This window comes from Cynoglossus semilaevis, chromosome 2 (assembly GCF_000523025.1).
Source record: "Cynoglossus semilaevis isolate Cse_v1.0 chromosome 2, Cse_v1.0, whole genome shotgun sequence".
Classification (NCBI taxonomy): domain Eukaryota; kingdom Metazoa; phylum Chordata; class Actinopteri; order Pleuronectiformes; family Cynoglossidae; genus Cynoglossus; species Cynoglossus semilaevis.
In genome coordinates, this window is record NC_024308.1 from 10,793,776 (window position 1) to 10,817,187 (window position 23,412).

The 23,412-nt window shown below is 45.9% G+C and overlaps 3 protein-coding genes across 7 annotated transcripts in view; 1 reads left to right on the forward strand and 2 right to left on the reverse strand.

Moving 5' to 3' along the window:
- The window catches only part of palld (palladin, cytoskeletal associated protein), a 29,983-nt gene extending 27,579 nt beyond the window's left edge, over window positions 1–2,404 (forward strand). For 3 of the 4 annotated variants that reach the window (XM_025052817.1, XM_025052821.1, XM_025052825.1), the window contains 4 exons: window positions 319–526; window positions 612–777; window positions 854–987; window positions 1,089–1,249. In XM_025052817.1, the coding sequence (XP_024908585.1) occupies window positions 319–526; window positions 612–777; window positions 854–987; window positions 1,089–1,249 (669 nt within the window). Of the gene's footprint in view, window positions 1–318; window positions 527–611; window positions 778–853; window positions 988–1,088 lie in introns of all 4 variants that reach the window. The other variant, XM_025052813.1, reaches the window with a different exon arrangement.
- cbr4 (carbonyl reductase 4) lies at window positions 2,119–4,929 on the reverse strand. 2 transcript variants are annotated; one of them, XM_008337619.3, is made up of 6 exons: window positions 4,796–4,929; window positions 4,082–4,230; window positions 3,830–3,950; window positions 3,614–3,750; window positions 2,852–2,986; window positions 2,119–2,761 (listed from the first exon to the last, which is right to left on the reverse strand). In XM_008337619.3, coding segments are annotated over exons 1-6 (723 nt in total). In that variant the 5' UTR covers window positions 4,798–4,929; the 3' UTR covers window positions 2,119–2,582. The 2 variants fall into 2 exon arrangements, with proteins under 2 accessions (XP_008335841.1, XP_008335833.1); XM_008337611.3 differs by having other exon boundaries at window positions 2,119–2,986.
- Window positions 4,930–5,779: 850 nt separating this feature from the next.
- The window catches only part of sh3rf1 (SH3 domain containing ring finger 1), a 22,710-nt gene continuing 5,077 nt past the window's right edge, over window positions 5,780–23,412 (reverse strand). The window contains exons 3-12 of the mRNA XM_008337669.3: window positions 14,749–15,024; window positions 14,265–14,360; window positions 12,510–12,815; window positions 11,524–11,634; window positions 10,738–10,865; window positions 9,848–10,018; window positions 9,188–9,492; window positions 8,791–9,104; window positions 8,358–8,716; window positions 5,780–8,249 (exon numbers count right to left, since the gene is read on the reverse strand). Coding sequence (XP_008335891.1) covers window positions 8,081–8,249; window positions 8,358–8,716; window positions 8,791–9,104; window positions 9,188–9,492; window positions 9,848–10,018; window positions 10,738–10,865; window positions 11,524–11,634; window positions 12,510–12,815; window positions 14,265–14,360; window positions 14,749–15,024 — 2,235 coding nt within the window. The 3' untranslated portion in view covers window positions 5,780–8,080. The remainder of the gene's footprint in view (window positions 8,250–8,357; window positions 8,717–8,790; window positions 9,105–9,187; window positions 9,493–9,847; window positions 10,019–10,737; window positions 10,866–11,523; window positions 11,635–12,509; window positions 12,816–14,264; window positions 14,361–14,748; window positions 15,025–23,412) is intronic.

A 23,412-nucleotide genomic window follows, 5' to 3' on the forward strand; every position in this document is an offset into this window, starting at 1 on the left:
AGAAATATGCTGACATTTTATCACTTCCTGTCCTCAGGCTCACAGGCTAAAGACAGGAAGCTGAGTTTCAGGGATTAAATCGCCACTAAGTCCCCACTGTTACTGGTACTGTTACTGGTACTGGTACTGTTACTGGTACTGTTACTGGTACTGCTGCCACAGCTTCAGTCTGATGTAAATCCACAGAGCAGTGACTATATAGGAGGGGACTGTTTGTTCCCAGGATGCACTGCAATAACGTTGAGGCTCTTCCACACACACACACACACACACACACAGCCTTGTACATGTACATGATGTTCCCTGCCCCTCCCCCAGGTGAGTGGGCTGCCGACCCCCGACCTCATCTGGCAGCTGAACGGTCAGACCATCCGCCCTGACTCCTCCCACAAGATGCTGGTGAGAGAGAACGGCGTCCACTCATTGGTCATCGAGCCGGTGACGAGTCGTGACGCAGGGATCTACACCTGCATCGCCAGCAACCGAGCAGGACAGAACTCATTCAACCTGGAACTGATCGTGGCAGGTAACCAGGAACCATCTTCTGGAACCATGAGAACCTCTGGAACCATAGCAGTCACGTGGACTAAATGACAATGTTGTGTCTGCAGCTAAGGAAATGCACAAGGTTCCGTCGTTCGTGGAGAAGCTGCAGAACACCATCGTGGCCGAGGGTCATCCCGTCAGACTGGAATGTCGAGTCAGTGGCGTTCCGTATCCTCAGATCTTCTGGAAGAGAGAGAACGAGTCGTTCACTCACAACACTGACAGGATCAGGTAGAACACACACTGGTTCTCTGTCCACACACACACACACACAACAGCTCTACAAATAACCTCTGTGCTTTCCCAGCATGCACCAGGACAACTGTGGTTACCTGTGTATGATTATCCAGCCGGCCATGAAGGAAGACGCCGGCTGGTACACAGTGTCGGCCAAGAATGAGGCAGGAATCGTGTCCAGCACAGCACGACTAGACGTTCACAGTGAGTTTTTATGACCAGACTGCCACCTGGTGGTTAGGCTGGGTGTCTACACATTCTCTTCTTCTGTGGAACCATTTCCATAAATGTTTTCTGGTCCACAGCTCAGTGGCAGCAGCCAAACGTCCCCAGGCCTAAGAAGGTCCGTCCGTCCACCAGCCGCTACGCTGCGTTGACAGAGCGAGGCCTGGATGTGAAGGCCGCCTTCTTCCCCGACTACAGCCCACTGCCACCTGGTGGCCTGGTGGAGAGTGATGATCTGTAGAACTGATGATGACCCCGAGGACGCAGGCTCTGAAGGGAACCTGCTGGTTGATGATGTCATCACAGTCACGTTCTCGTCATTGATCATGACAGTGTTCTTCCTCTGGGTTTGTTGGTCTGTGGGGACGAGACCTGGAGAACCACCGCTGTTTTAACTTCTTCTCTAATGAACTGTTGGAGCACCCCCTGCTGATGTGCCTCAGAAACAAAAATATTTTTTAAAATGCTAAGATAAAAAATGATACCTGCATGAAAACGTGGTGTCACAACAGAACACAGAGTGAACGCCACTTTGACAAAGGAGACGCAGCTCAGTGCTGACACCTACAGTCCAGTGCTGTCAGGACAAGGCCGGACCTTTCACACAAATACAGATGTTTATTTTTTACTGAAATAAAGAAAGTGTTCAGAGAAAAAAGAGAGAGAGAGTGGAGAGATGGACGGTACAAGTAGGTTTGGGTGAGGACAAGTGTGGAGGTGACGCAGGTGAAGGTGAAGGGTTCTCCTTGGTTGGTGTGTGTTTAAACAGTAGGTTGAAATATTCACTGTAATGATGCACACACACACACACACACACACGCTTTGACTTTTTTCGGCTACAACCACAGAGTTCACGTGACCACGCCCACCACAGCTCCTGACAGAAGACTGATAGGAGTCAGCTGATTGGACAACAATGATGACAGACTTGGAGGAAACCTGAGGTCAATTCTTGGGTGTGGGTGAGGGTGAGGGTGTGGGTGTGGGTGAGGGTGAGGGTGCAGCAGTGACAGATCACCAGATGTCTCCTCAAAAAGTCTTTTTTATTTGTTCCTGTTCCAGTTTTATAATAGTTCTGTCCTGATGTCACTGTTGGTGCTGACGTTCTGACTCTCTGTTCTGCCTGTTCTTATTGTTTGGTTGTTTTCTTTCTGTGGTGCCAAAGAACTGTCTAAAGGAACCGACGGACTGAAACCAGATCCTTGTTTTTTTTTCCTGTTGAAGAAAAGTAACATATATTTATACCTGGCCTGTTATGTCTTTACAGTGTGACACAGCACCATCTGCTGATTGTTTTCTGTGCTTGCACATTTCTTGGCCAATCACCATCTGTACATGAAACTGTTTCCTGATGTTATTTTAGGTTTTATTAAAGTAAATAAATGTTCAGAACCAACACAGTCCTGGCTGTTCATCTTCTATCACCCATGAACCAGATGTTGACCCACGTCAACACCCTCAACAGAAACAGACACATCCATCCACACCCCACCCCAACCCTCCTCCAGAGGTCAGAGGTCACTGATTCATCTACTGATGTGAGAGCCTCATCACTGCTAATGAGGCTACACCTCCTACATGGACAAGTGCAGACCCCCGTCCACCACTAGAACCTGGCCTGTGATGTAGGAACTCTGCAGCAGGAACAGAACAGACAGAGCCACCTCCTCAGCTCGTCCAAATCTCCTCAGAGGAATGACACGTGTGACCTCCTCCTCCTTCAGTCCTGAGGTCATGGAGGTGTGGACGAAGCCTGCCAACAACAGAGGAATTCTGGGACATGAGCACATCCTGGGAATGACAGTGGAGTCCTCCAGAGTACTACGGCGGAGCGGTTCAGTACCTGGAGCCAGCAGGTTGACTCTGATCTTCCGTGACGCTACTTCTTTGGCTAAAGACCGTGTGAATCCTTCCAGAGCAGACTTGGTGGCGCTGTAAACACACTGACCTGGGTTTCCTTTCAGACCCACAACAGAACCTGGGAACACAGTAGAAGACCAGGGCTGGCATCCATTCAGCCGTACGACATGAGGAAGCTGTGAGCTCTGACACCAAAGCAGCTTCTGAGTTCGTCACCAACTTTTAGTGTTTAATAAAATAAAAAAAAATAAAAAAATGATATATATAATCTGGCTCTGTCTCCCTCACTGTCTCTCTCTGGAGTATTTTACTCATTTTTATAACAATAATATAAAATGTTTTCTTAATTATTATTATTTTATATTATCAATATATTTGTTCATATCTATGTTTTTAATGTTTAGATGGGTGGGATTTTAATTTCATTAATTAATAGTATATTTCTAACTACTAACTAATTAATTGGTTTTTAATTATTTTTATTGGAGAAATTTTGATCGAGACGCGAGTGCTGTCGTGGAATGGATTAGACTGGTACCTCGAGGTTCCACTGTATAAACACATATATAAACCTCTGGTTTAGTGGTACAGAGTGTGTGGTTCCATACTCATGGATGTATGTGTGTGTGTTAGTTAGAAATGGATGTGAACAGTGCAGGTCTGTGTCACACTGATGGTACTTGACAGACAGATATTTTCACAGGTGCTACACTTTGTGTAGTGTTGTGAAATGCTTGTCACTGACCTAAATTAACAATGGCGCCTCCCTGAACATGCAGCATGCTCCGCAGCGCCGCCCTGCAGGTCAGCATGGTGCCCATCACATTAGTGTGCAGCAGGGCCTCCATGTCCTCAGGCTTGGTCCTCAGCAGCAGAGCATCCCTGAGCGAAGACACTGGGTCAGAAAAAGCGATGACATCACCATGTGAGTACAGGCGGTGGGCGTGTCCTTTGGTCTGACCTGTTGATTCCAGCAGCGTTCACCAGGTAGGAGATTCCTCCACAGCTTTTGTGAATGGAGTCAAAGGTCTCCTGGACTTCCTGTGGTTTGGAAACGTCACAGCTGAAGGTCATGTGTTCGTCTGAGGAGCAGAGACAGAATGACTGGTGACTTGAACCCATCAGTCTTACTGAGGTCTCACTGAGGCTAATGAAAATGAACATCTCATTAATTCTCATTGTTTTTCTCTGTTGGTGTGAGGGAGGAGTTTACCTCCAGGCAGAGATGCCACAGTGGTTTTTGCAGCCTCCTTGTTCCTGGACACCACCGCCACCCTGTGGCCCCTCAGTGCCAGCAGCTGTGAGACAGAGGCTCCTATACCTCTGGAGCCCCCACAGACTACTGCCAGTCTGGACGTGGCCCTGTAAATTAGAGACACAGAGAGAGCGAGAAAATCACAATACAGCCGAAAAACCCAACATTTGTTTAGTAATGTTATCAAACTCACTCCTCACACATATGATCATAGGTCATTAAACCTCATTCACAGTGAAACTGGTAAACTCTTGTACTGTCCGGGGGCCGGATGCGGCCCGTTCAGCTTTTTTAGTCCAGCCCGTCAAACTTTTCTAAATTACACTATATTATTTATTCATATTATCAGTATACTTCTGCCTTTTCCCTGTAATATCCACGTTTCCCCAACAGATGGCGTAGAAAATGCTAAAAGCATTTTAGCCTTTATGCATGACTTTACAGGTCATTTGTCTTTTCACACGAACGCTCCATCTGTCTGCTCCTGACCCGGGCCCCTTGTTTAATTTTAGGACAATTGTGGCCCGCGAATTAAAACGTTTGCCCACGCCTGCGTTAGATGCTAAAGATGAAGCTCGGAATTTTAGCTTTATTTTAAGGCGGATTTTCTGCCTAATAACATACTGCAAATTAAATCATATTTTCGGTGAATTTTTAGTCTTTACTACTTACATAAAGATCGGTTTCCCAGACAGAAATAGATTTTTCTTCTAAAAGTTCTTTTAATGTGAAAAAAGTGACTAAACATCAGCAGCGGAAACTCTGTTGACGGGCGCCGCCATATTTGTTTTTCTACTCTACTTGCACTTTTTCGTAGTCTGTCAGCAGAGGGCGACAAATGTACACAATAGAGAAAACACGGACCATTCGTGAGTTCTTAAATTCTAAAATTTGATTTAATTAAAATTGATTTAATAAAATTAGTAGTTCGTATCAGATTTACACAATATAAGCCAATATTTTATTTTTTAATTAATAAACATTTATTTAAATTCCCCACTGTGAAATTTAATTGAATTGCTGAGTCAGATTAACTTCACAATCTGTTGTCCGTGTAGATCAGATTACTCCAGTAATCTGATTACTCCTGTGTTGAACCACAGTCAGGTTTCGATTTGAAAAAAAATCACACGACTAACCTTCGCCCTTCACTGGTCATAAATTATATATAGCCACTCATCCATAAATGTCCTCCTGCTGCAGCAGCATAGAATTGTGGGTAATGGTGGAGGTGTGTGGCCTTGGTCCAGAGCAGCTCCATCCATCAGGTCAGCAGTCATTGATTTTTACTGTGATGAATACACCTCCAACACCTGAAACAGTGAGTTAGAGCAAACGGTCAGCAGGAGAGGAGACGTCCTGAAAGGTGAGGACGAGAGATGGAGGACAACCACCACGGATCTGAAAGAAACTGTTGGACAAACACTGTTCACAACAAAACCAATCAGTTAGAAACTGCACTGAAGACAACAACAGTACTGATACTGAAGGTTCACGCACTGAAACATGACCAGGTTCATACCTGTAAAAACCAAATTCAAAACATTCATCTGAGATTAAGCCAACAATCACTCACAGGTCAGTACCGATGCTAACACTCAGCATCAGATAAAGTTCTCTCAGTCTCACAGACAGAACAGAGTGAAAATACAAACCTTTTGGTTTTTTTTAATTGTTATAGATTTGATTTTATTTATTTTTTATAAAATGTTGGATCATTTTTCCCACTGTACTTCAGAATCTTTTTCACATAAATGACAGTTTTCTTTTTTTTTTACAAACAGTTCCAGGTCAGTTTCATCAGTTTTTACACAGACACTAACAACAAGACAATTTGTGAAGAACCTCCACTAGAGGTCGCTGCAAGAGGAAAGATAACGGACGTTTCTGATTAATCACAACCAAAACTTCAGAAAAGATGCTTTAGGTTCGTCTCTGCTGTCAAAACCACCACAGGAACAAAAACAGTTCCAAGTACTGGCCCCTGTTCCTGCTGGAGTTTTAGGTTAAGAAATACTAAATGCTTTAGCAGGGAAAAAAAAGACCTGAGGGGGGCAACATTACTGACGTCTTCATCCAAGACGTAAAAGGCTCCTTTATTCTTGATCATTTTTAAAACAGAGGTCCCCAACCACTGGGTCACGGACCACTACTGGACCAACGTTCTCCTGATACCAGACATATTTGAATAATAACAGATTATCAGTAATAAATATTGTTTTATTTGGAAAAGGACCAGATTTTCTCCTACTTCCTGTAGGCGTGGAGTCTTTTCAAATAAAAGTCAATTCCAATAATGACTAACCCTCTGAGAAGATCATGTGCTGAAGAACATGGTCTGAGAGCACAGTCTGACCAGGGGGTGGAGACCTCTGTTAACCTCAGAATAATTAAACACAGATTCACATTTTTGTTTCTTCTCAGACAAACTTTAACCTTTAAGACAGATCACAGAAATAAAAACACACGTCCCTACGTCTGGGTGGGGGTTACCTCGTAATCTTAGTTATCACACAGTCAAAAAGACCAAAGACAAACAAACATCTGACCATCAGTCCAGTCTAAAACATTAACGTGAAATCAACCAGCACAACCAGAAAAGGTCAAAGGTCATGAGTTCAGCTCCATCAGTACCTGTGACTGTAAAGTGACTAGCTGAGAGGATTTGTGCTTTTATTTTTTTTAAACATGTCCTGGAGACTGGACTCAGACCAGGTACTAACATGTCTTTAACCAACCAGAACCAGAATCAGTACCAGGACCTGACTCCTGTGACCTCACATCTCAGCAGCCAATCACCGAACGACATGGCCGAACACAAAAAAAAAAAAAACAGACAAAAAAAGGAGATAAGACAACTTTGTGGTCGTGCAGCGCCACCATGTGGAGAGTGTGGCTTGGAGTGTGTTTATAGTTCCAGCGTGGCGTCGTGTCGACGGTCGGATCCTGGATTAAATAATAAAATCTCAGCAGACATCACATGAAGAAGAGTTTCCTTTTCACCCAGAGACACGTTAACATCAGACCAAAGAAGAAGAAAAGTCTGTTGTCACGACAACAAAGAGGCAACACTGAGTTAGTGAAGTAAGTTAATGAGTTAATGAACCGCTGGGACTCTGGAAGAGTCTGAGGTTGAATTAGAAAAATAAGAATTAGAATTAGAGTCAGGGCCAGGATTAGACACAGGTTTGGTACAGTCTGGGTGGGGGCAGTGGGGGTTCGGGGCGGGGGGCTGGGAGCCAGAGGTGCAGATTGTGTGTGTCATTTCATCCGTCTGACTGTGCTTCACACTTAGGCTCCGCCCCAACCAGGCTGTGACAGCTGTTCTGGATAAAAGGATATTTCAGTGTTTTCTTAAGACTAATTTTCTAAAATTATTTTTTTTAAATTAGGTTTAGGTTTCATTTAAACCTTTTTAATCACAACAGACTCCTCCCCTTAAAAGGCATTGGTTTCTCTTCTTCATCTCACTGTGAGACACTTCAGACACTCAGAGGTTTGTAACTGCCTTGTAACAGCAAACCTCAGAGAAAATCAGTGATTTTATCTCTCAGACTCAGCAGTTGTTGATCCACTGCTGCCTCCATCACTAAGTTCAAATGTTTATTTTGTGATTTCATGACTAGGAATCCTTTGATAAGATTTATCTCAGTGACACAAAGTGACCAGAGGAGGCAGCAGTTGACCAGCAGCTCCTAAAATCAGCACTAAAACCTCTGATTTCAATTATGGGTGTGTGTAAGAGATTATAAACCATAGTTTCCTGTCAGATAGATAGTCTCTCAGGACTTCACAGACTCATAAATATGTTGAGTTTATAACAAATTAATCTGTAAAGAGACTAAAATCTATTTCTCTGTCTCTGGTCTGTTGGCCACTCATCTATTTGTCAGTCACTAGCCCTTGAAACAGTGAGAGAGTGTGGCCTACTCAGCAGTCCAGCCCATGTCTGTTGGGTCAGATGCTGTCTACAAAGCTGCCAGGGAACAGTCCAGTCCTGCCGTTCCTCTGTAGGGTTCCTTTAAACCAGCCGTCCTCCCTCTTCCTGTGGACGAAGACGATGTCTCCCTCCTTCAGCTCCAGCTCAGCCTCGCTCTGAGGAGGATATGACACCACCACCCTGTACCTGAGGAGACAAAAGGAGCAGACTGAGAAGACTTGGACGAAGACTGTGGGTCACAGGCAGAAGAAATACTTTGACGTCGTGACGACGAGAAGGTCTGAATGTCCGTACCGCTCACAGACAATGGGCCGAGCGTCCTGCTGCTGAGAAGACAGAGAGGAGCAGGCCTGACGAGGGGGCGGGGCTATAGGAGCACACACTATATCCAGAGCTGTGTTCTTCCTGTGGGAGGAGTCAAAAACTACACAGGGGGAGGAGGAGGAAGAGGAGGCAGCAGAATCAGGCTCTGAACTGACTGCAGGTCCAGGTCCAGGTCCAGGTCCAGAGGAGACAGCTTCATGTCCCATGGCTCCATGAAGGGCGTCTCCAGCAGCAGTTTGCTCCACCTCTAGTGTAGGAGAAGACGGTGGAGAAGGTCGAGACTTCTTCTTGTTGGAGGACAGAAGCTTCAGGAGACTTTTCTTTTCTCTCTGCAGGATAAAAAAACAGCCATTAGAGGTCGCTATCAGCTATTAGTTTGTGTCTTTCCTGTTAAGACTCGAACCTTCCCATCCTTGTCCCCTCTGCAGGGGGGGGCTGCGTTGTTGGACACAGCCGTAGCAGCAGAACTGGCTGCACATAGAACAGGAACCGTTCTGGACAGGACATCGCCCTCTAGAGACGCAGCACTGACGTTGGGTGGAGTGAGAGACGCCGCGGCACAGCCCATGGCCACACTGGCCCGAGTGCTGCTCTGAGCAGAGCTGGGGGAGGGCTGGACAGAGGCCACCGAGTTTGAATGGAAGCCTGCAGGGGGCGCTACAGACTGTATGGGAGGCACAGTGGTGGTGGTGGTTCGGTCCTGACTCTGACAGGCCGCTAGATAAAAGAAGAGTTGGTTCATTATTTGTCACTGTGTTAAAGTAAAAAAATAATGAAATCATTTCAGTGGGGAATCGAACCTGTCCTGACGGCGTTTCGTGCCTGATTCACCGTCATCTGAGAGGTGACATGCAGAGGAACCTTGGGCTGCTGACCTGTGGCCGTCTGAGCAGAGGTCACAGCGGAGGTCACAGCAGAGGTCACAGAAGAGGTCACAGCAGCAGACCCTGGACCGGAGCCATTGACCACGGCAGGTTTGTTAAAGTCCAGACCAGGAACAACAGAACCGAGTGGAGCTGAGGAAGAGGTGACCATGGTGATACCACGGCCAGCCTGAGCACAAAGACTCATGGGTAATTTCGGTTGAGCACTGCCTGATGCCGTCCTGGAAAAGAGAAGTGTCACTGTGAGAGGAGAGCGAGGCTAAAAGATGAGCTAAAAATATCAGAAAGTGAAAGAAAATAAGCTAAAGGTTAGCCAAAAACAAAGTCCTGAGCTGAGAAAGAAAAAAAGGTAAGTCATGATCAAAGCTAGCAGTTAGCTGGGAGTGGAGCTGAAGGTTAGCTAAAACACAGCCTTAGATCTCCTGATGTAGCATGAAGAACGTTTGGTTAAGAACCTAACCCTGACGATTATTTGAATATATAATATTTGAAGTTTCCATCAACCAAACCTGCTGCTCTGTTCTAACCTGACACTCACTGACAGAATCAGAACATCCACCTGATCATGTGACCAACCTGCTGACTGGACTCATGTAATTTCCCGGGAACACTCCGATCTTTCCGGTGTGCATGGATGTTCCTTTGAACCAGCCGTCCTGACAGCGTTCCAGAACCAGGAACATCTCACCTTTCCTCAGCTCCAGCTCGTCCTCTTTACGAGGGGTGTAGGGGAACATGGCCACGTACCTGTACCAGCACAAACAGGAAACAGAACCCATGAGTCTGTGCACGACGTTCTTGGCCAAACAGCTGCAGGACGGACGTCGTCCTCTGACCCTGAGAAAATCAACACTGCAGGGGGGAAGAAGTTCAGCAGTGGGACATAAGCTCAGTCCCAGCTGGAATGTTCTCAGCCTGACTTCACTGATTCTAAGAACATAAATTCCTCAGAGTCTGACAGGCATGAAGACCAGGACACGGAGACACAGATGAGGACGGAGGACAGAGCAGGGAGCATCTAATGCCCAACAGGTGTGTTTGGTGTCTTTGTGGGAAGTCAGGAGGGTGAAAGGTGAATGGGAGAAAGGGGGTGGGGTCAGATGTCAGAGGTGACTGAGGGGATTTTATAATGTTACCCTGGAGACTGTCAAACACAGGTCTGACCCCTTTAAAAAGGAAGAGTTCAGGGTTTTATTGGACATTCAGAACCTTGTAAGGCAGTCACATGTGTCCGAGAGCTAAAATCACTGATTTTCTCTATGGACTTTGGTCTCAGCTAAAATCACTGGTGACTAAAATGGTTAATTTCAGACCTTCTGCACCTGTTTGCTGAGGGTGAGCCTCAGAGTGAGTCACCGCGTCCCCACCAACCTGTCATTACCACTAAGAGCTTCACCCTGAGCAACAGCTCCCCCCTCTCCCCAACTGAATATTCTTAGTGACAGTCAGAGTTTTCAAATGCTCACACTGTGGGTCTTTGTCTCCCACCCTGGTCACTGGAGCTCGGGGAGGGTCTCTGTCCCGACGCCAGTGAATACACCACTCCACTGGCAGAGGACTGTGGGGGAGGGGGAGGGGGCGGAGGCAGAGCATCCTGTCAATAAGAACAGAGAAAAAAAATGTTGTTAAAAAAAAAAAGAAAAAAACTTTTAGAAAAGTGTAGTTTGACAGAAAGAACAGATTTAACAACCAGGTGTGATGGGGGGGGGTCTTGTATCTGCTGATGGACTCAGCAGAACCTCATACTGAAGTCAAGTGATCCGAACCAAACTGAAGTCTAAACCTGGTCTAAGTGGACCTGGTTGTTCCAGGACCAGAAGTCAAAGAACGGGAACTCTTCAGAACATCTCCACATGGCTGAGCACCAGAGGAAAAGCTTCCATGACACAATAAAGGGAGGGGGCGTGGCCCAGTGGGCCTGGGGGAGAGCTGTGTTCTGGTCCAGTGAGCAGACTGGAGCTGAGATAATTAGAACTCCTCTGTACAAAAACATCACGTCAGCTTCACAAGTGAAGCAGAGAACATTCACACATTCCGGCTCATTCACAAGGTCCACAGGCAGCAGGGCTCACACAGGAAGTGTGTGTGTGTGTGTGTGTGTGTGATATTTCTCTGCTGGCTGCAGGTCTAAAAACACCACTCAGTTGAAACCAAACAACTGGATCTTCACTAGTGTCAATTCTGTCTCTCTCTCTCTCTCGCTGCCCTGATGTTGACCTTTGACCCTCCTTTCCTAACGTGTCTACACCTACCACAGGCATGGAGGTGAAGCTGGTCTCTGAGGGAAAGGTGAAGACTGTCGCTGTGGTGACAGGGCTGCTGGGGGGCGGAGTCACAATGAGTCCAGTTGTGCAAATGTGAACCTGGAAGAAAAGATAGAGAAAAAGATCAGAGGTGAACACACACACACACACACACACACACACACACACCTGGATCTCATGAACCCCAGCTTAGCCTAGTCTGATCCAGCTTTCAGAATTATATAAAATAATACTCCAGAAAAAGTGCACTTCGAACCACCTACAGTGTTGGACTTTGGCGTGAGTTAAAATAATGATTCTCTCTATGAGGTTTGGTCAGAACTAAAATCATAGCTCAGACCAAGGAGAACTCTGAGAACTCACAGACTTTTAAACTTTATATAGACTTTCATTAGATTTATTTTTTCACGACCACATTGCTCCTTTCTTTATCCTCCCTCTTTACTCCCTCCTCTTCCCTCCTCCTTTGTCAACAGTCCGACCCACTTCCCGTTTTTTTCCCCTCTCTCCCCATCATTCCAAACAGAGCATTTGAAAATCACAGATGCGTGACTGCACTCGTCCACAACTAACCCTCTGTAGCTCCGCCCGGCCCCTCTCCAACAGCTCTAACATGACGGCAGCTACAGCTGCTGCGTCTGGAGGCCGCCACCTCAACACAACACACAGGACACACACACACAGTTTCTACAAAGTTCATTATTTGAACTGATGGAATTAAGTTTAAAGGATCAGCTTTGATGTTTAACGTTTTAACACCACAGAAGTGTCAGCCAATTAAATCTGTTCTCTCTACCACATCAGGGAACTGTTTTTTAGCACCAAAATCCACAGAATAACCTGCTGCCTCTTGTGGTCAGTTTGTGTCACCAATGTCATAATAGAAGATGTTTGAACTCCGTGTCCCCGAGAACTAAAATCACTGGTTTTCTTTGTGGACTTCAGTTTCCTACTGGTGGAGTGGAGTACTGCACCTGTGAGGGTGCGCTGCAGGACAGCCCTCCGCTGATCTCTCCTATGCGGGCGGCTGCTGTAGGGTTGCTGGAGCTAATGAGGACCGGCCCGCTGATCTCCATGGAGTGGCGTTGAGGAGGCGGGGCCAGCATGGGTTTATGGGACATGGTGAGAGAGGTGAAGGAATGTCGCTTCTTGCTGTTCTTTTTCTCCCCCACCCGCTGTGCTCCGTTACTCTGAGGGCCAGTGGAGGGCCCCTCCCCAGAGTCTCCGCTAGAGTCCGAGGGTTTGTCCAGCTCGATGAGGTGACGAGCTGCAGTGTTAAACTGTGAGGGGGGGGGACACACACAGAAACAGAGATAATAAAAATAAATCGGTGGTCTGACAAACGACCACAGGTGTAGACGAGGTACAGATTCAGGAAGCTCCTTCAGATGTTCAGAGGGAACATCTATCGGCCTGGGGGGTTGGGGATGGGGGTGGGGGGTACTGGAGAACCAGGAGGTTTCAACAGTAATGAATGAGTTTGGAGCTGAAATCAAAGAGAAGAAGAAGAAGAAGAATTTCAGACTTAATCACAGCCTGCTGACACACGTCTGCCTCGGGCATTGTCTTCTCCTCAGACATGAAAGGTCAGGGGTTTGACTCCTGCAGACACTGAGCAGGTTCATCAGACACCTCATCTCAGTCACAGCACACACACACACACGGGCACACACTTCTTAGTTCTGCAGGGACAGTGTCCACAGGGGGGCGTACAGCACCGTCCTTGACTCACCTCCACATATGAGATGGGGAAAATTCCAATTTTATCTCCCAGCATTCCCTCTGCCCAGTTGTCATCCACTCTGCGGATCACAGTCAGGATGTCGTCCTGTATCATTGAGAAGAGACTTCAGTCTTCAGCCGATCACTGGATTCTTTTAAAACCTGACCAACAATCATTCAGTGGGCACTTAGAGCTGCCCACTGTTCACTTTGGTGATGGGTTAAAAGCAGAGGTCACATTTGGTTGTGTGCAGTGGTGAGCTGTGTCACAATGACAAGTACTTCACTTTTCTTCCTTCAAATCCCAGTTCTACAACAAGTACTAAACAGTACTAACTGGACACTTCTTATGTTTTTGGACATTCTGCCTACAGCGCCCTCTACCTTCTGTCCCTGGTTTGAACCACACCCACAGCTGTAATGATAGAGAGGCCTGGTCTTAGCTGCAGTGATGAAGGCGTGGTGGACGAGGAGGCGTGGCAGTGATGGCTCACCTTAGAAAAGGGAAGACAGTCCTTGTCCGCCTCTTTGTCCTTCAGCTCAAAGTCGTACAGGGCCTTGCACTGAGGTGGAGGCTGCGGCAGCGGCTTAATAAAAATAAATCGGTGGTCTGACAAACGACCACAGGTGTAGACGAGGTACAGATTCAGGAAGCTCCTTCAGATGTTCAGAGGGAACATCTATCGGCCTGGGGGGTTGGGGATGGGGGTGGGGGGTACTGGAGAACCAGGAGGTTTCAACAGTAATGAATGAGTTTGGAGCTGAAATCAAAGAGAAGAAGAAGAAGAAGAATTTCAGACTTAATCACAGCCTGCTGACACACGTCTGCCTCGGGCATTGTCTTCTCCTCAGACATGAAAGGTCAGGGGTTTGACTCCTGCAGACACTGAGCAGGTTCATCAGACACCTCATCTCAGTCACAGCACACACACACACACGGGCACACACTTCTTAGTTCTGCAGGGACAGTGTCCACAGGGGGGCGTACAGCACCGTCCTTGACTCACCTCCACATATGAGATGGGGAAAATTCCAATTTTATCTCCCAGCATTCCCTCTGCCCAGTTGTCATCCACTCTGCGGATCACAGTCAGGATGTCGTCCTGTATCATTGAGAAGAGACTTCAGTCTTCAGCCGATCACTGGATTCTTTTAAAACCTGACCAACAATCATTCAGTGGGCACTTAGAGCTGCCCACTGTTCACTTTGGTGATGGGTTAAAAGCAGAGGTCACATTCGGTTGTGTGCAGTGGTGAGCTGTGTCACAATGACAAGTACTTCACTTTTCTTCCTTCAAATCCCAGTTCTACAACAAGTACTAAACAGTACTAACTGGACACTTCTTATGTTTTTGGACATTCTGCCTACAGCGCCCTCTACCTTCTGTCCCTGGTTTGAACCACACCCACAGCTGTAATGATAGAGAGGCCTGGTCTTAGCTGCAGTGATGAAGGCGTGGTGGACGAGGAGGCGTGGCAGTGATGGCTCACCTTAGAAAAGGGAAGACAGTCCTTGTCCGCCTCTTTGTCCTTCAGCTCAAAGTCGTACAGGGCCTTGCACTGAGGTGGAGGCTGCGGCAGCGGCTTGATGACCTGCACAAAGTTGGTGGGGAAGAAGCCATGGACTCCGCCCATCTCACCGTGGAACCAGTTCTCGTCCACCTGCCGCCGCAAGATGATAATGTCCCCTTTGCTGAACTTCAGGTCTCCTGGTTCTTTACCATCGTAGTTGTACAGAGCTTTGGCACAGGGCAGCTGAGGTACACCCTGAAAACAGCATAGGAAGGTGACAGGACGTTTTTATAGTTTTTTTACTGGAGACTTAGTCCACTTAGTAAGAGTCTTAATGCATCTGTGGTCATGTCACCTCAGCTGTGGCCAATGATCAGAAGTCTCGGGGTTCAAATGGTTCAAATGTCAGGAAAGCAACAGGCAAAGCAAGGTAAATATTTATTAGAAAGGTTTAAATTAAACCAAAAGAACTTTACTGTGTACTAATACACACAAAGAAACATTTACCTCCACATAAAAAAGGAATGTTTCCTAAAAACAATCCAGAGGAGCAGGAAATAAATGATCTGAACTGTGGATCAAAGCTGCAGGAAACATGACTGTGTTGAAAAGTTCCTGGTCTGATCCTGAACAGCTGAGCCCAGGACTCTGACTCTCTTTTCATTTACTCAGAGGAACAGGTTTTGTTTCTGGATTTCACAGTCCTGAAAGATCCATTCAACAGGAAATGACAGTCCAGGGACAGCCAGAGTCCAGGGGGGGGGGGGGGGGGGGGTGAATGTTGGCTATTCAGTCTGAGACTGTTCAAGAGGATGGAGTCATTCCAAACCACAACCCCCACCTCCCCCCACTACTGCTGCCGGAGGAGAGGAGTCTTCTGTGAATATCTGACCACTGGAGGCAGTAGAGGACCAGCAGCTCTGTCTGTGTGAACATGAACATTTTACTGCTTCATAAACCAAACACTCCTCTGAACCAAAGTCCACACAGAAAATCAATGGTTTTCACTTGGACTCCAGCTGCTTCCATTAATGACTAGTTAACAAATGAGTTAATTAGTCAACATGTCATCCTTCAAATTTGGTGGAGCTGACCGACCAGCTGAGTGTGGACTGGTTTCCTTTATCTGGAGTGAGAATCAAATTCCACTGATGGACTTTAGTGTGTGTTTGTGTGTGTGGCATCATAAATGTGAGGCGGTCCACGCAGATACATTTCCACCACTCGGCCCACTTAATGTGCAGAAAGCCAGAAGGGGTGGGAGGGAGACAGGAAGGGGGAGAAGAGTGAGAGATACTGACTCTGAGAACCTGAGTGTGAGGAAGGATGAAGAGGGGGAGGAAGGGGGGCAGGTGAAAATCTGCATGGGGATTCAGGAAATGTCCATAAGGGGAGCTGATCCTTAATTTTCCAAAGGGAACTCCTGAAGGACTAATGAAGTTCTACCTATGTGATGTTAGTGGCTGTGTTCTACGATAACTACCAGAGGACAATCAGCTGCTTCAACCACGACCAGACTGTGACAACAGGTGAGGGAGGGGTTGACCCTGGGGGTCGACCAGTCCATCACAGGACCACATATGGAGTCACCATTCACACCCACTTACACATTCACACCAATGGTCAACTCAGAGTGTGTGATCAGCCCCTGATGTTCATGGTCTGTGTCTGAGTGACGACATGGGTAAGAAGAACAAGAACAAGAACGGCCTGGTTCAAGCAGCAAAAGGCGTTCAGTAGAGAACAGTTTAAACCAGTCCATGTCCAGGACGTTCTTCGTCTTCACATTTGTTATTTCTGTGTGAATTTCTTATCAAATAAAAGCCTTTGTCTTTGGTTTTGATGTTACAGAGAAAATAAGAATCTGGAGAAGAACGTGGAGAACTTCATCTGATGATCTCCCAGTGGGAGCCTGCTGACATCACTTCCTCCTCTGGAGCTGTTGCCTTCCCTCCTCATTATGACAAAACTTCAACTATCTGGTTTCTATGGAAACCACACAGAGGCAGACTATTTATGGAGAACTCTTTCAGAGAGCAATGGTTCTAGACCAGGAGTGGGCAAACTTTTTGACTCAGGGCCACAATTGTAAGGAGCAGAAAGATGGAGCGTTCGTGTGAACAAAGATAAATAACATGTAAAACTCACGCATAAAGGGTAAATTGCTAAAGTGCTTTTATCATTTTCTATGCCATCTATTGGGGAAATGTGGCTACTGCAGGGAAAAGGCAGAAGTATAATGATAATATAAATAAAATATAATAAAATTAATTTGTAAAAGTTTGGCAGGCTGGATTAAAAAGTTGCCCATGCCTGTTCTAGAGGAACATTGATGTTTGGTGTAGAGAGAACATCAACATTTGTCCACACTCAGGTGGCAGTGGGGGCTTGGTGGTTAAGGACGCAGACAGGAAGGTTTCAGGTTCGAGTCTACCAGCTGCCAAGTTACCACAATGACAAATAGTTCACACACAAAAAAAAAAAACACACACACACACACACAGAACCCTCTGCTACGGTTCCTTTGACAACCATACCAGGAGTAAGTACCAGTAAGAACTGTATCAGGTTCGTGTCCTGCTGAGGTTTCTGCAGCCTGATCTCAGTCCTGGTTCTGCTCAGACTGGAGCAGGTGGCTGCTCTGAATGACTGTGAAAAACAAAAGGCCTCATGCAGACAGTGGCTGCTTTCACCAGCTCAGTGAGGAGTCAGTGTGAGTAAGCCTTTAGTATTCAGCTCAGTCTGACCGCTGCTCCACACACACTCTGACATTGGTGGGCTAACCCTGCTGTAGCTTAGCTACAGATGGACATCACCCTCTGCCTAACAGTCCAGGTCACTACAGCACAGTGATGATGCTGATGCTGCTGTTACTGCGGCTGCCAGCAGGTCTGAGAGGAGGTTCACCTGACCCACATGAGGTTCACCTGACCCACGAGTCCAGTCCAGAGAGTTAAGGACTGTTTGGTTTAAAAAACCTCCTTCGTTTTAGTTTATAACTTTTTCTTCGTGTGTGTTTGTTTGTTTGTTTTTTGACTGTTGCTATGACTCACTGAGAAAACCTCAGGTCAAACTATTGTTTTATTGCAAAACCAGAGAACTTTTCCCAGCTGGACCTTGGGAAAGGCGTAGGAACTGATTATAGGAGTTCCGACGTTCCACCCACTGAGTCTGAGTCACAGCAGTCACTTTCTTATCTGGTCAATGGTCCAGTGCTGGACCACTGTAGACCATTTGCTGACATTGGTCTGCCTCTACAGTGGACTAACAAAGACAGGATGTTGACACAGTGCTGAGGTCCAGGGTGCCAACACCGACTCTGTTCTCCCAGACTCCAGCAGCAGAACCACTCTAGAACACAGGTATGGTACGTGGGCTGCAGCAGATTCTGGGCTGATTCCTACCCACGGGACCAACAGGAGATAATTAAGAACCTCGTCTGTAGGGTTTCTGGTCTGTCTCTGCGTCCCACCAACAGTACCTTCAATGGAAATGCTTGTTGTATCTGGTCTTGACTCTGGTTACTGGTTCAGACAGTTCCAGCAGGTATGACAGACTGAGCGATGGTTCTGTGAAGTTAGGTTTTATGATAATGGACTCTTTGAATTTTGATAAACATTTTCTAGGTCTTTAAGTTTGAAGAAAGTCCATCAGGGAGCACATGTGGACACATGGACAAACAAACCTGATGAGTTTGGTTTGGTTCAGAAAGAGAGTTGGTGAAATGTTCCCAAAAAACGGAGCAGACACTTCCTCTCCGTCATAACAGAACTGTTCACCGACAAATGGACTCAGAGACTCTGTGGGTTTGTGTCAGAGGTGTGTCTGTCTGAGTGACTCACCTGACCGACTGAGTTTAGATCCCGTCACAGTCTGTTACTGTAAACACACACAGGAAAACACAGGTGTGGAGCAGCAGATTTCCCTGCAGCAGAATTATCTAAGAATTCCAGGGTTTCCAGGCCTGTAGACCAACAAACAGTTTGAAGGCCAACTCGGTACCTCAGTATTTGTACTGGTGCTAAACATTTAGTATTGTTTTTTTTAGCTCACCACTGACCATAAACTAACTAAAAACAACAACAACAAAAACAACCAGAAACGAAGCTGACCCATCACCTCGTTCAGTGGTGAAAACTGTATGTCACCTTTAAAGTGCTGGAAAAGTGCTTGAATTTGACCTGGAGAAGTCAGTGTGAACCCTGACAGTGCCACCATCAGGTGATGTTTGATCTGGCAGTGAATGGAGCAGACGGAAAGTTAGCGTGGAGGTGTTACATAGTGGAGGTTGGGATTGACAAACCTTGGGGGGGAGGGAGGGTGGGGGGGTGTTTCTGAACTGTTGACTTCTGGCCTGGTCCATGAAGAGGCTCTGACAACTGACCACAGTGAAGTCAACCAGTCAGTGCATCAGAGGAAACAGATGGGTCACAACTAGAGGCAATGGTGAGGCTAAATACCAGAACTTCCCAGTAGTCGGTCAGAGCTGAAGAAGCCTCTTGGCCATTGTCACCATCTTTGCTCCTTCTTAATGATGACTCCACTTCAGAGTTTACTCTACAACAAAAGCATATACTGTGGGCTGCTCACACTGCAGCTAATAAAATGTGGGCTTTGAGATGGCAGCCACCTCATATTCTATCATGGCAACAATGGGCCAATTCCTTCTTAGACATCGTCATGATAATTGCACCTATATATGGACATTTTTATTATCTGCCTTTCTTTCTCTTTTTTTCTGTAGAGATCTGGGATGCGCCGGGTAGGGGGGCTGCCTTGGGAATGGGGGGGCTATATTTGTTGTAACTATCTTGTATTGTACTTTTTCTGAAAATGTACAATAAAAAACAATTTATCACAAAAACCTACTGCAGTTCAATGGTTTACTGCTGCTGTCACTGCTGCTGCCTTTAAGTCCATGGAGAAAATTCAAGTAATAGGAGCTGAGGTCAGAGGTCAAACTGATGAAGACCAGAGCCCAGTTGTCCTGCAGGCCCTGATTCAGCCTAATGGGAAAAGGAACTGAACACTTAACACACCATCACTCACCCCCTCCCCCCTCATCAAAACAGAGTCAAAGGTCAACCTGCTCCATTAAAGAGCAGCCAGGTATTTAGGACACCTCAGGGACAGTGAGGGTGGGGTGGCTTTGTGAGACAGCTGGTAAAATAATAAACTTCACTAAAAACAACCATAAAATCCTCTGGTGTCGACACATGACGCCTTGGCTGAGGGCTGTGGTGGGGTGGGGGGGGTCCAGGTCAGGTTAGAACAAACAGAGTGATTTTGTTGTCGTGAGTTTACGACAACAGTCATTTTTCTATTTCCTTTTGTTTCCAGACAAAAACGTTGTTACTTTAACCAAACCATCAGAAATACAACAACAGACACAGAGTCAGAGCAGGACCACTGGTCCAGAAGGGCCTGGGACTGGTTACAGACTGGTTACAGACTGATCAATGTCTGGTACATAAGTCTGTGTACTTGAGATTTTTAGCCTCCATTAATGAAACACAAAGCTTCCAGAATGTTCTGGTCTCCTGGTTCCTCTCATGTGTCTCTGACACTTCTCACTGTTGTCTGGTGAAATTTCACTGAAATGTCCCTTTAATGTGGTTCCACTGCTAACTGCTGAGTGTGAGCTGGAAGGTGGGATCAGACCAGACGAGACTAGTGATTGAAGGAGAAACAGTTACCAGCAACCAGCCGTACACAAACACAAAACACTTAGTGCTGTGGCAGTGTGTGTGTATCTGTGTGTGCTGTATGAGGACAGGAGAGAGAGTAAGAGAAAGAGAGGGAGAAAAGGAGGGCAAAACCTCAAAAACAAAACCCTTCTTCAGTTTATCTGCTCTGTAAAATCTTTGTTGACAAAGAGTGGAGAATACACCCTCCATCAGGGGAGCAGAGTCACTCTGCTCCACCACTAGGGGTGTGCAAAAAAATTGATTCACATTTCAAATGTGATTTAGGCTTTGCCGATTTAAAATCAATTCATAAAGATCCAACAGGCAGGCAGACCGTTAGCGTGTTTATGTTTATGTATTCTGTGATTCTAAAACATCTTAAATGCTTAAATGCTGAACTGAGAATATTTGAGGCAGCACATTAAAACTAAATGTAAAAGCTCTTATTTCACCCAAATATTTTACTTTGCACTGTGCAGTTTACAGTTGCATTTTCTGGTACTACCAATTACCTCAAGCCCACCATTTGTAGTGAAAGGCAAACGTTTTCAGATTTGTTTGAACAGTTTGAAAGTTACCTAATGGACTGTAGAGATGAATGGAATAAATAAATCATATTCAAGGTTGATATTGAGTAGTGTTTACCTGAAATTGATTCATTCTGTTTTTCTTCTCGTCTGTCAACTGCAATAATATTGAAAAGTAACTCAGAATCACTTACATATATTCAATTTATTCACAACAGTGACAGGAGAGCCGTTCATGTGATTAAAGGCCCTGTTTAGGGACGTGAACCACAGGTTGGTGAGTCACCGCAGGGTCTGGTCATCTATGATCTGATTGGACACAAACGTCTGGATTTAAAGAGCCGGGAGAAGAGGCTGTATAACCAACAGTCCACAGCCTGTCATGACACCAAGGTTGTATTGTACTTTTTCTGAAAATGTACAATAAAAAACAATTTATCACAAAAACCTACTGCAGTTCAATGGTTTACTGCTGCTGTCACTGCTGCTGCCTTTAAGTCCATGGAGAAAATTCAAGTAATAGGAGCTGAGGTCAGAGGTCAAACTGATGAAGACCAGAGCCCAGTTGTCCTGCAGGCCCTGATTCAGCCTAATGGGAAAAGGAACTGAACACTTAACACACCATCACTCACCCCCTCCCCCCTCATCAAAACAGAGTCAAAGGTCAACCTGCTCCATTAAAGAGCAGCCAGGTATTTAGGACACCTCAGGGACAGTGAGGGTGGGGTGGCTTTGTGAGACAGCTGGTAAAATAATAAACTTCACTAAAAACAACCATAAAATCCTCTGGTGTCGACACATGACGCCTTGGCTGAGGGCTGTGGTGGGGTGGGGGGGGTCCAGGTCAGGTTAGAACAAACAGAGTGATTTTGTTGTCGTGAGTTTACGACAACAGTCATTTTTCTATTTCCTTTTGTTTCCAGACAAAAACGTTGTTACTTTAACCAAACCAGAAATACAACAACAGACACAGAGTCAGAGCAGGACCACTGGTCCAGAAGGGGTCTGGGACTGGTTACAGACTGGTTACAGACTGATCAATGTCTGGTACATAAGTCTGTGTACTTGAGATTTTTAGCCTCCATTAATGAAACACAAAGCTTCCAGAATGTTCTGGTCTCCTGGTTCCTCTCATGTGTCTCTGACACTTCTCACTGTTGTCTGGTGAAATTTCACTGAAATGTCCCTTTAATGTGGTTCCACTGCTAACTGCTGAGTGTGAGCTGGAAGGTGGGATCAGACCAGACGAGACTAGTGATTGAAGGAGAAACAGTTACCAGCAACCAGCCGTACACAAACACAAAACACTTAGTGCTGTGGCAGTGTGTGTGTATCTGTGTGTGCTGTATGAGGACAGGAGAGAGAGTAAGAGAAAGAGAGGGAGAAAACCTCAAAAACAAAACCCTTCTTCAGTTTATCTGCTCTGTAAAATCTTTGTTGACAAAGAGTGGAGAATACACCCTCCATCAGGGGAGCAGAGTCACTCTGCTCCACCACTAGGGGTGTGCAAAAAAATTGATTCACATTTCAAATGTGATTTAGGCTTTGCCGATTTAAAATCAATTCATAAAGATCCAACAGGCAGGCAGACCGTTAGCGTGTTTATGTTTATGTATTCTGTGATTCTAAAACATCTTAAATGCTTAAATGCTGAACTGAGAATATTTGAGGCAGCACATTAAAACTAAATGTAAAAGCTCTTATTTCACCCAAATATTTTACTTTGCACTGTGCAGTTTACAGTTGCATTTTCTGGTACTACCAATTACCTCAAGCCCACCATTTGTAGTGAAAGGCAAACGTTTTCAGATTTGTTTGAACAGTTTGACAGTTACCTAATGGACTATAGAGATGAATGGAATAAATAAATCATATTCAAGGTTGATATTGAGTAGTGTTTACCTGAAATTGATTCATTCTGTTTTTCTTCTCGTCTGTCAACTGCAATAATATTGAAAAGTAACTCAGAATCACTTACATATATTCAATTTATTCACAACAGTGACAGGAGAGCCGTTCATGTGATTAAAGGCCCTGTTTAGGGACGTGAACCACAGGTTGGTGAGTCACCGCAGGGTCTGGTCATCTATGATCTGATTGGACACAAACGTCTGGATTTAAAGAGCCGGGAGAAGAGGCTGTATAACCAACAGTCCACAGCCTGTCATGACACCAAGGTACTGTGGTCTGAGGAACCCTCCAGAACACATCAGAACCAACAGTCCAGACCTCAGTGGGAAAGTCCACAGAGGACTCAGAGAGAAGAGCAGGAGCATTTCCCAGTGTGCAGCAGCCAAGGAGTTGTGGGTTGTAATGACTGGGTTGATGTCTGTCAGGCCCAGAGGTCAAACAGCCGAACCCAGAGGACAGGCTTTCAACAACACTGTGATGTCATCAAAGAGGGCCAGGCTGACTCATCAACCTCAGAG

What these genes read in the sequence shown, in the direction of transcription:
- cbr4 (XM_008337611.3), bottom strand. An exon ending in AACGCTGCTGGAATCAACAG is followed by an intron (nt 3,751 to 3,829) that starts GTCAGACCAAAG and finishes GTCTTCGCTCAG; the next exon opens with GGATGCTCTGCTGCTGAGGA. An exon ending in AGGCGCCATTGTTAATTTAG is followed by an intron (nt 2,987 to 3,613) that starts GTCAGTGACAAG and finishes CTGTGTTCCCAG; the next exon opens with GTTCTGTTGTGGGTCTGAAA.